We start from the raw sequence: 12,748 nt of genomic DNA on the forward strand, positions 1-12,748 counted from the left end.
GGCGCGAGGATAACCCGCATGTCCCTGGTAGTTACGCTCTCGCTCGTTCTCGTTTCAATACTCTAGAGCGTAAAATGGTTAAAGACAAATAGGAATTCTTTCGTCACTGACAGTTCATAGCAGGATACTCCTTCAAAATGTTGGCGAACAGGAGTATCTTGGGATGAACCCTTACCAATGGACCAACAAAAATAATGGGGTTCATGGTTAGAAAATATCGCGTGATTGGAAAATATGAATATTCCAGGTTGCTATGCGTCTCATTGCAACGCGGACTTAGACCAATCTGAGCTGGAGCTACACGTCTTTGCTGATGCCAGCGAGTTAGCTTACGCGAGTGTCGCGTACTGGCGTATTTTGGATTCAAACGGTAAAGTCAAATTATCCTTCATTGCAGCGAAGTCACGGGTCACTCCACTCAGGCCAGTCTCGATGCCGCGTCTGGAGCTGCAGGGTGCTCTGCTGGCCGCACGCCTAGCGGCCACTATACTGGCGGAGCACAATGTAACTCCATGTATACGGGTATTTTGGATAGATNTGACCCGTTTCAATTTTTTATTTAAAACTTAAAAAATACGTATTTGTTTACAGTTTCAGTGAGTTCGACTATGAAGAAGGTAAAAGAAATGGTTGTTTTCTATCTTGCTCTGTTTTTCCATTCATGTGACAGTTTTTCCGATGCTGGATACTTTTCGGCTATAACTGAAAAAAATGAAAATAACGCTACAGCAGCAAAATGTATTTCGAACATCATGGAATATAAACTATTGCTACATTCAGCTGTTGTATCGTTCGTGCATTCCCATGATGACGTTGACTACCTCATAGAAATGATTAACAACTTAGAATACTACAGCATTGCAGTAAGGTCATTCAGCAATATCAACTTGATGATAGATACAGATATTTACGTCATGGTAACTGAAAATCTACGGCAGTTGCAATTTGGAATGTCGCAGATAACTTTCGATTCATTTTGGGACCCAAGAGCGAAAATTATTGTTCATATAAATAATTTAACAATCTATGAAATTAATGAAGTTTTCAATACATTCCTAAAATACAAAACACACGACGTGATTCTGATAACCAAAGCGGACAATGATCATGATAATGCAAAAATATTTACATATCACCCTTTCGAAGACGGATGTTGTGGAAGGAAGTTTAACGATGCCATTTTAGTAACAAATTGCAATGATTATGAAAGTGTAGAAAAATATTTCCCCGAAAAACCTAAAAACCGGTTAAGAAATTGTAATGCTAAAGTTTTGATACGAGAAGACGCTCCTAACATCATTATCAAAGATGAGAAACACATTGGTTTGGAACAATATCTATTAAAAACTCTAGCGGAAGTTACAGGAATGACTTTAGAATTCAAACCAACTACCATAGCTTTAGGGATTGTTTTACCAAATCGTACAGCAACAGGATTATTAAAATTCTTACAGAATAATGAAGCAGACATTGTAGCGGGTGGATTCATCTTGATTAAAAATCGGTATGATATTTTTGATTGTGTATATGGCTATAACTTCGCAACTTTGGATGTATATACCCCTGATGCAGAACATGCCGTTTGGAAGAAACTATACGAAGAATTTGACACGGAAACATGGATACTGGTAATCCTGTACTTTACAGTGATCTCAATAATATCCACCATTGTCCTCAGATTGACGCCAAAATTGTATCATAGCCTTTCGGGTTTGATACTGAAGCTTTGGGGATTTTTCTATTTGGGAAACACCAATGAACATTTATTAAAGGTTAAACGGTTAAGGTTAATTCTGACATGCTGGATTTGGTTTACATTTTTTGTGAGCAATTTTTACACAACTGCCTTGTACAGTTTGGTAACTGCTCAAGTAAAAAATTCAATAGATTATCTCACACCCGAAGATTTGCATTCCCTAAGTCCGTTACAACCATGTATCAGCGATGAGATTCGTACTTACTACAAATATGCTTTCCAACATGACTTGCCACAAAATTATCCATTGCCTAAATGTAATGATGATTCGCCACTAGATATAATCAGAACTAGAGAAGATTTATATTCCATTGAAATGACATACAGATACGAAATGGACGAAGACAAATATATTGATGATGAAGGGAACAGGGAACTCGATTTCTGGCGTTTCTCTGCAGATACCATAATCACGATGTACCTTCCTAGAGGTTACCCTATGACAAGAGAATTCCAAATAGTGGCTCAGCATATATTTGAAAGTGGTATGTTGCAGTATCATAAAAACACTATAGAATTCAAGACACGAGCTGCTGTTTTGAAAATACCCAAAACCTTTAAAAAGTTTAGGATAGCGGATTTTGAGAATCATTTCCTTGTTTTGATCATAGGTTATGTCGTTTCTGGGATTTGTTTTTGCATAGAGCTATGCTTGGAGAGACACAAACATTTTAGAACTAGAAGAAATATTCCCAAGGAATCAAAAAACTTTAAAGAACCAAATAAGCCAATACGTTACCGTGGTCGTACACAAAATCAAATCATGGGAAAGAAAAATTTGAGATGGGCACATTAGCCATTTTGTGCTTATATTATTATACTTACGCCACCATTTTCGTCAGCTGGTATGCAAAGCTCCAAATATCCGTGCTCTATATACTTCTGGCTATAATCGAAGAGTGGCTGCTTCATCATCGCTTTGCGGACTGCTGAGAACGCACCATCAGCCCCAATGACCAAATCTGCGTTTATGCTAACTTCTTCTTTAGTTGAAGTGCTGAAATGTACGACTCAGTTAGTTAATAAGTTTCGATAGTGTTTTGTTTTTGCTCTATCATTGAAACATTTCAATTCTGTAATTTTCTAATTGTTATTTTTGTAAGAAAAAATATTTGTAACTTACTTGAGAAAAGTTAGAGAACCCTTTTTAAGGTTTGCTTCGATTAGTTTATGATTGAAGTTCCTTTCAACGTTTTGATAACTCTCTGATTCTGTAAAATTATTTAAATAGTTAGTAACATAGTGACCGTAACTTGAGTGCATTTAATGAAGTTGCTTTAGCAATTAAGGCCGAGTAACATTGACACAGAATTTCCCGTGCCCTTAGAAAAGTGCAAAGGAAATCATAATTATTATTAATCAACTGTTTTATAGATCTTATTTATTAATATGCTAAGGATAATTGATAATAGACGGTCTTAAGTTCGACCCTAGAGATAACGCAAGTAGGGAACTAGGGTAACATTGGAATACTAAATAGCACTAGATTACGAAAACTAAGTTAAATCATAGTTATAAATCAAGTTTTGTAAGTGTTAACTTACCTTTTAGTAGTAAACTGTTCAGATAGTTACGTCCCACTGAGTAGATGCACTGTAAAATATAATTTAGGAATATTTAGCACATAAAATGAGATATGATCCTATTAATAAATTATCTACGTTTCTTTCATTACGGGATAGAGTTTTCAAACATTTTACATTACGCTTTCTGTGAATATTATTTCACTTTGCGAACTAAAACATTTTTTCGCAACAAGAAAGTGTACGATTAAATCAATAGCAGTCTGTAAAATAACTAAATTATAAAAACTTAAATAATCAAAGAAACAAACTTATAAAGTAGCGTAAGAGGTAAACAAATAATAAATGTAAGCAAAGTACTCGTATATCCGAGATTATGTTAATTTTCAATTAGTTATTTATATCTTAATTAAGAATAATAATGATCACATATTATAAATAAACGACTAATTTATTACGTATTTCGTATTATTTAGCAATTACGACAGTCTAAAACTATTCGGTTGGTATTCATAGTTTCAATATAAATAGTAGGTAGGTACCTACTTATACCTATGTGAAAACATGTTCACAAATATTTAGATAGGTACACAAATGGTACATAACAAATACATTTAGGTACCACAAACTCTCCTCAATCTGGAATACAAATACTTCAGAACTATTGCATATAGTAAGTTACCGGCGTAATTTCCATAATAATTATGGTAAGTATCGTTTGTTTTGTTGTGGAAATCTTTGGGGGAGGCCTTTGTCCAGCAGTGGACGTCATTTGGCTAAAACAAACGAATGGGTTAACTCACCTGATTAGTCCTAGCATCGTAAGGTATGCTATAGGTAGAGCCATCAAGCCGGTGGATCATCCTAGCCGCCATGGGTATCCCATGTTCCTTGATCATGTGTTCTTCAAGGCCTACATCCTTCAAAGCCCTCCTGCCTCTGATAGAGAGGGCCAGATTGATCGATCTGCCTCTTATTTGAGGAGTTTTTCTTATATCTGAAAATCACAGGTTTTTTGTGCAATACAAATAATTTATAGTAGCATGTTATCTGTGTTTATAGTAGAACCCTCAAGGTAAGCTATTATGCTAATATGTTAAGAGTTGTTAGAGTGGCTTTACAAAGTGGCCCTGCGAAACCTAAGGTGAAACTGTCGGGCTCTTGATATAGGTAAGTTATCGTCGTCTAATCAATCAATTTATTCTTTTAAACCATTGCCAAAAATTTGGCAAAGAGAATTATTTTTAGGAATGGTGATAAGTTGAAGGTCTTCTTATTTACCAATTTAAATAAATGAACAGCAGATTAAGCGACTGTGCGAAAAACAACGGAATTGATCAAAGCAACAGTATGGGCAATTGGGTACTCAATCTACATTAATAGATTCCAATCAATCCAATAAAGCCTATTGTTCGACATCTGATTAATGTCTGACTTCCAATTACTTAAGCTTCAAGATCACAAATGTAGGTACATTTTTTTTAAGTAAACATCACTAAAATTGGAATGATTCTAATCTTTTTTCCATAATTTTAAAGAAGCGTCCAAAAATGTGGACGTGACTAGAGCATACTCTATCATCTCTACGTACATTAAGACCTACTGGATTATTTATCTACAATAATGAGTACTTTCACTAGTGAGTATAACGATCAATGGTCCACTCCACGAGTGTCCAAGAAAGGCTGCAATGCGGGAGGAATGGCGACGGATTGTGAAGCTTGCCACCAAACCAGGTGTGACGACCACGACCACTCTGCCAAGAGTTCAGCGTCAATTGTCATACGCTTTGCAATGGAGGGAAGTCGAACCTTAACTTCGAACTCCTCCTATGTTCTTCTGATTAATTTCGTTGCGGGTCAATGACAGTTAACTTTCCCTCCGAGACAAACTTGACCTTCACTGGTAGGGTTTTCATTAGCGGTCAAGCTGTAGATCCTGGCTACACAGGAGTCGCAGCGGTAGAAACGAGAGGTGGGAATAGTCCCGAAATATTGCTCATTATTACAAAATGAACCCGGACGTGCTTTTTTCCGTTGGTCAAAGTGTCAATCATACCAGAAGTGGGTGCTATGAACTTATGTAAATGAGAATCCCACCAAAAACATTCTGTAAAAAACTAGCCAAGTCTCGATGGAGCTGCTTGTTTATCTCTAAAAAGTAATGAAATCTAGACAAAGTCGTGCCAAGTCTATGGTTCCTTACTGCGATTTCTTTATTAATATAGTTAATGTTGTGTGACTTGGCCGTTGAAGGGTACAAAACCAGGTACTCCATGACACCATTGCACCAATCTATCGCCAGAACCGCTACCCATTGACAATGGAAAATTGCCACTTGGAAAACGTTGATTCAATGACCAGTCAATTGTAGGCTTAATAAAGCTGCGTATTTCAATAATACTTATGTATGATTATCTTAATAAAGATATTTCAACGGCTAAGTCACACAACATTAACTATATTAATAAAGAAATCGCAGTAAGGAACCATAGACTTGGCACGACTTTGTCTAGATTTCATTACTTTTTAGAGATAAACAAGCAGCTCCATCGAGACTTGGCTAGTTTTTTACAGAATGTTTTTGGTGGGATATGTAAATGAGAATCTAATTTTATCGCTAAATAAAACTAGTATTCTATAAATAACTCGCTCACCTTCACGATACTCGTAGACTGTGACATGGTGTCCCCTTTTGGCTAGATACAAGGCTTCTAACGAACCTACCTAAAATCAATAACAAATAATTAAATTAGAATTAAAAGAAACGCATAGTATAGTAACTAATCTTTCTACGCTATTTTATTTTTAGTACCTATTGTAGGTACTTATCTACACTCGCGAGCAAAACTATGGAATCAGTTACATGAAGTTGTTTCCACGCGAACTTGTGTACTAACGAATTTGTTAGTAACAAAAAAAGTAGCACCATTTTAAAGATTAAACTTTTATCTTAAAATTGATGCCAAATTCATTTAAATCACACCAGTATTTAAAAAGATATCGCGGCTGATGTGAAGAAGTAACGAAAAAGACATGTATGAACTGTTTGATACGTCGCGAGTTGCGGCCTATTTACCCACTATAAAAGCACGCGTTTTTAGATTTTTGCTTTCATACGTTGATTCATACACATCTCCGCTTCTTTTGACACTTTACCTGGGATTCTACACCTTCAGAAGCAGCACAAATCGTTGCACTATTGCAAGAAGGGCTCAGCCAGCGGGCTGTCGCACGTCAGCGCCACATAAGCCAGTCCTGGGTTTCGAAAGTTTCAAGACGCTTTCGGGAGACTAGTGGCTTTATCTCGAGACCAAGTTCTGAACAGCGCCGGTGCACATCGCAGAGGGAAGACCGTTTTTTCATGTCAACCTCTCTATGAAATCGTCATTTGACTGGAATCGATGTCCATCAAGAGCTCAGAAATGTTCGTAAGATAGCTGTTAGCAAGTGGACAGTTCGTCTAAGATATAAGCAATAGAATTTGACTCCAAAAAGGCCTGCCACAGGCTCGAAACTGACGGCAGGTCACCGATAAGCATTATCAAAAATTTTAGCTTTCTCCAGTAACACTGGTATTATTATACTGTGACTCATCAAAGTCATCATTGTCAAAAATATTGACAAATCGAGAACTGTCACGGCCAAAAAACTGGCACGCGTCCGTCCTCCGTAAGCGCCACCGCGCGACTGATTGAGATTGTCCAAGCCGTCATGGGCGATTTTTTCCACATTTTTTAACATAGTAACTAAATAAGACGCAATATAAAAATTTCATCCGTTAAAAGCCCTCAAGTTATTTCTGAACTTTAGTTTAGTAAAAGATTCAGAATCTCAAATCGCTTATTTTAAAAATAAAACCATAATTAGAAAACGAATAGAGGTAACTTTGGGAATTTATTCTATCGAGTCAACTTCATCAAATCGTGTTTCCATCCGTTAATAGCCCTAGAAAATATCCTCAACTATGCCCAAAAAAAATCTTAGCCTTTTATTTTACTGTTTAGTACCTCAAAAATGAAAAATGAAAACCTCATTTTCGCCATTTTCTCTGTTACCCGGCCTTAAATACTGGTGTGATTTAAATGAATTTGGTATCAATTTAAACATAAAAGTTTAATCTTTAAAATGGTGCCACTTTTTTTGTTCCTCACAAATTCGTTAGTACACAACATCGTGTGGAAACAACTTCATGTAAGTGATTCCATACTTTTGCTCGCGAGTGTAATACTTTTAGACGACAAAGTACATCACTGTTGTGTTCTAATTATTTATTAAAAACTCAAACAAAAAAAGAAATATTATTGTTCCAAATTTTTCAAAATAAAAATTAGCGTTCTTTCTACTGAACCATTTTTTTAATTGATTTCATTTATTATAACGTTGTCTCAAGTCTCTACAATCATTTAAAGTTGATCGCGTGTGATCGCTTTGGTTTGGCTGAACCTTTAGGCCCGGTTTCCACCAAGGCTGAACCGATTTAGAAGAAATTTAGTAGCAACACAATTTGTGATTATGGCATGGACATGATGAGGGAGGACTTGGAGTCGCAGTTTGGGGATGGTTGCAAAATTAGCGGGTTTGCATGTTGGGGAGGTGCAGGAGACTTCATACTAGAAGGTAAAGGGGGGGGGGGTAAATCTCCCTCTTTATGGACATTACGGTATAAAGGTACAACAATTAACAACACTGACTACAATGTACTTCTGCGTAAACACTTGGAATCGAACCCCCCTTTCCCCCTGTAATGCATCGTAACGTTTTACAAGACCCCCCCTCCCCCCAAATTGCGTTACGTAACACTAGAACGCCCCCTTAGCAACGAATACAACTTCTCATTATTAAAAAAAATAATTTTTATTTTCACCCACTAAAATGGGATAATGGAAAAAAACCGGGTTTTCCCAAATCATCCAGTTTTAACGAAATCGGGTGGAATGGGTTTTTACCCACTACCCATCTATAACACGATAGCGGATCGCGAGATTTGGTTTTTCTGGAACGTGATTTTACAATCTGCAGATAGTGATAAGTAGGTATGCGTACTTAGCTTATCTAAAAAAATAATATGTACCAATTAATTATTTTTTTTATTAATTGGCTCATACAATATCACGAAAACCTAAAGAAGACTAGGTACCTAAGTTGTACAATCGTGAAACATAAAATTTTTATATTAAGTACCTAAATACCTAAGGTGGTTTCGTGCGCAGATAAAATTTTTCTAAGTAGGGTAATTCCAGGATACATGCCCCAGTGGGATAGGTGCCGCGATTTTAAGTTCACTATGTTGCAACCAACTTAGCCTAAAGTTATTGTACGTATAATAGAAAGGGACCTCCCCGTACCACTTTGAGCCTCGCAAACCATCAAAGAGTGGGTTCGTTTAGCCAGTGAGAGCAAAAATCTTCCGCGGCCAGACCTTATCGAGCGTCGAAATAATATTGGTAAGTATCTTATAATGGATAATTTTTTTGTCAGTTGTAAAATGAAGCAGATTTTTATATAATTTGATAGACTATCTTATGAATTATACGGGATAGCTATGTTTAATTCGATTTTTAGTGTTATTATATTTTTTATTAAAAAGGCAACTATCCTGTGCTAAAAGGATAGTTGCCTAATTTTTTTTGGGTATAGATGCCCTTAGGGCCATGTCCCATGCACCTAGGGGCATCTATCCTAACCTGCTCTTTTTGTCACAGGTAGCAAGTAAGAAGAAAAAAAGAATGTAGTACGGAAAAAAAGAATGTAGTACGGTTAACCTTAGGAAAGTAATAAATAGGGTGCCCTTCTGATCGAATAACCTTTTTACCCGACTGCGCTAGAAGGAGGGTTATGTTTTTCAGGTGGATGTATGTATTATTTTTAATAAAAAAATATTAAATTTAATTTTTAATTAAAAGTCTTAAGTAATAATACTTGGCTTGTTTGATTAAAAAATGAATTTTTGATCCTTAGAATTCAAAAACTGTATTAATGAGTCATCTATCCCTGCATCAGGCATCTATCCTTTGAAGAAATCATACAGTGAGTCTTCTATCCCCCACATTAGGCGTCTATCCCACTTTTAAGAGGTCAATTAAAATGGTATTTACTCAGAATCGGTATAACTTAAACTAAAATAATTATGGTAATATCATAGACGAAAGACCAAAGTTTACAGATACTTAGATCAAATTGTTGATAAAAACTTACTGACTGAGTTATAGAGCTGTTTCAAAAAGTGGGGCATCTATCCTGGACTTCTATACCTATTTTACCACTACATAATCACGTAACTGATAAAACTGTCTACAGTATTTTTGCGCACGGGTTATGCATAGCTTATTTTTATCGCTTTAATACCTAGAAATAAGAATAACAACAAAAAATTGTTCTGAATTTGCTTTTATGTGTAAAAAATTGAAAAATTCATATCAATGAATGTATGAAACATGGACGTAGAGATGATTTAATTTGTTGCCAAATATATTTTTTTCTTCCTTTTTTTCTAATTATTAAAATATACCAAACATCCATTTAAGATTCATACTCACATGAAAAGTTTTAAAATAGAGTCCAAATATTTATTTAAAACTAGCGGCCGCCCGCGACTTCGTACGCGTGGATCCCGTTTTACCCCCTTCATCTATCTATCTTACGCGGTTTAGATTTTTTCATACAAATGTTTTTTCCCGCTAACTCCGTGGGAATTTTGCAATATCCTGTTGTAACTAAGCTTTAAGTTTACTAAGATACCTGCATGCCAAATTTCAAGCATCTAACTTAAGCGGTTTTCCCGCTAATTCCCGTTCCCTGATAGTTATTTTGAAAACATATTTCATGTACAGAATTGACCTCTCTACAGATTTATTATAAGTAGGTATAGATGAAATGTTCTACTTTCCCATAAAAACCTAACCCTATCATGCTTTCAGTATACTAGCCTTGGTAACACTAACATCGCCTCTCAAATCCCACTATATTTTTATGGAAGCGTGCCCCTTGTTCTTGCGAATAAGCCCCCATAATTATTTATAAATGTATCCCAATGAGAATTTGACGTGCATCTTTAAAGACATTCTACTATGAAGATGGAAAATTATAATCGCTATAACTTCTTAAAAAGCAAATATTTTCGATTTGTAATTGCACTTTTTTTATATTTTGCTTATAGTATAGTTAGAATATAATAAGTAAAACCCGTGCGCAAAAAAAAAATATTTTTGTTGACCGGTGTAATGAACATAATCAAAAGGACACCTAGATTAAAAAAATATATATTTTTGAAATACGCAGTTTAGCACGTAGCCATCCTATATGTCAACGATGTTGAGTTGCAAGACGAGTTGAATTCCAAATATGGCGCTAACAAGGCTAAACTCTACAAATGTACTGACGTCACGGATGAGGACCAGCTCTTCAGCATGTAAAAATTGGTGGTGGACTCGCAAGGAGGCCTAGACGTGGTCGTGAACAATGCTGGCATCATGAACGACAGTCCGCAGACTTATAAAAAATTGGCCAAGTGCGTGTCGTGCCGCAGTAGGGTTCCGTAGTTGTCCGTCGTTAACACAATTTATTTCAGAAGCAAGCAATTACTTCATCTAAAGTAACTTTTAATATTTTTACTAGTTAAGAAATTGTATAATACATGAGTTAAATGACTATTACTCTTAAACTAACTGATGTATGTTAACCGCTATAGTTTTCCTTGAAAGTTCATGAAAAGCAGTATTATTACGAATTTTTCCAGATTTTTCAAGCTAACAGTTTAATTTTTAGAGGGTTGGGGACGCCCTACTCGAACAAAAATTGGCACTTTAAACATTAATAATATAATTTGCAAACAGATCCCTAAATAGAAAAATAGTCTTCGAAACCCCTAAGCCATTTTAAAAGACCTATCCAACGATACACGACTCGATAGGGTAGAAGATGAAAAAAATATCATCCCCACTTTACATGTAGGGGAGATAACCCAAATTTTTTTTTTCAAAATTTTATTTTACCGTTTTGTCGGCGTGATATACGTACCTCCACAAAATTACAGCTCTCTAGTAGTGCCAATAGTTTCCAAGCAAAACCTCGGACAGACAGACAGACAGACAGACAAACAGACATATCGAAACTATAAGGGTTCCTTGTCAGGACTACGGAACCCTAAAAAAGAAATAGCTATTATTATGGTAAGTTTAATTTGGACGTTTCAATTTTTTTAAGTCTAATGTCCCTCTGAGGCCGTTCGTACTGCGAAAATCGCGAGGTAGCTGGGCAGTTTTCATAAATTTGCAACAACCCGTAACCGCATTACCTACCGTCCCAGTGCCTCGCCAGTGAGAACCACCCAGTATTACTGAGTACCACAAATTAAAAATAGAATATTCGGCTTTGTTACAATTAATAAAAAAAATCCTTTTCGAATAAAAAAAACATAACTTACCAATCCACCTCCAACGATGGCGACGTTCAATGGCTTCTTCGAGTGTCCATTCTGTAGAGTCGTCATTTTCTGAACTAATTTATTTTAACTGAAAAGCTTGTATTCTCTAAAAACTTATTAAATATTTTAAATTAAAAAAAAATTGGTCAATATTTTTTCTTAAAAAAATTCGTCACTATATCGGACTATATTCGTCCACGACCGCCTAGCTTGGGCTTCCTCTCAAACAAAACTGAATGGTGTACTACGAGCTACGAGAGCGTACTACGAGCGATGTTAAGTAGGTAACTTGATCTATACCTCGTTAGGAAAACATACTTTGTAATTTATTTTTTGCGAATGATAGAGCTTAAACATTTGTGTACTTAAGTTCTTTAAGAATACGTCATTTCCTTTATCAATGGTTTTTTACGGGTCAAATTAAAACATTTGATTTTAAATATCAGATCAGATTAGAGCTTTTGACGTTTTAGTATTAAGTACCTCGATTAATCTAACTAAACATATTTTTATTTCATTGGGGACCCAATGACAGTTTAACTTTTTCCCGGGACAGACTTGACCTTCACTGGTTGGGTTTTTATTGACGGTCAAGCTGTAGATCCTGGCTACACAGGAGTTGCAGCGGTGGGAACGAGAGGTGCGAGGAGTCCCGTAAGTAAACAAAAGGTAAAGGTGGTTTTAATGTTATTTATTTTTTATACAGGGTGTTAGGTAAATGGGTATATGAGCCGACACTAGCCCATGTTAACATGTGCATATAAATGGTATGGTGAAGTCAGAAATTTGATATCATCATTTTATTTTTTTTAATTTTCATACAAAATAAATTTTATAAAATCTGATTTGTATGAAAATTAAAATAATTAAAAGGAAGATATTAATTTTCTGACTTCACCATACCATTTATATGCCCATGTTAACATAGGCTAGTGTCGGCTCATATACTCATTTACCTAACACCCTGTATAAATAATTAAGTTTGTTTTGTTTTCTAATTTTGGAAAATGAGTCAGATCAATAAATACTTAGTTAAAAAAATCTA

The 12,748-nt window shown here is 35.6% G+C and overlaps 1 protein-coding gene across 1 annotated transcript; it reads right to left on the minus strand.

Moving 5' to 3' along the window:
• Window positions 1–538: 538 nt before the first annotated feature.
• LOC114360085 (kynurenine 3-monooxygenase-like) lies at window positions 539–11,917 on the minus strand. Its single transcript, XM_028314649.1, has 7 exons — window positions 11,704–11,917; window positions 5,936–6,005; window positions 4,083–4,276; window positions 3,301–3,349; window positions 2,880–2,967; window positions 2,582–2,753; window positions 539–702 (listed from the first exon to the last, which is right to left on the minus strand). The coding sequence occupies exons 1-7, from the start codon at window positions 11,767–11,769 to the stop codon at window positions 697–699; spliced, it is 645 nt and encodes a 214-aa protein (XP_028170450.1). The 5' UTR covers window positions 11,770–11,917; the 3' UTR covers window positions 539–696.
• Window positions 11,918–12,748: the final 831 nt, after the last annotated feature.

Source organism: Ostrinia furnacalis, unplaced genomic scaffold (assembly GCF_004193835.3).
Source record: "Ostrinia furnacalis isolate ACB-3 unplaced genomic scaffold, ASM419383v2 OfSCF4882, whole genome shotgun sequence".
Taxonomy (NCBI): Eukaryota; Metazoa; Arthropoda; class Insecta; order Lepidoptera; family Crambidae; genus Ostrinia; species Ostrinia furnacalis.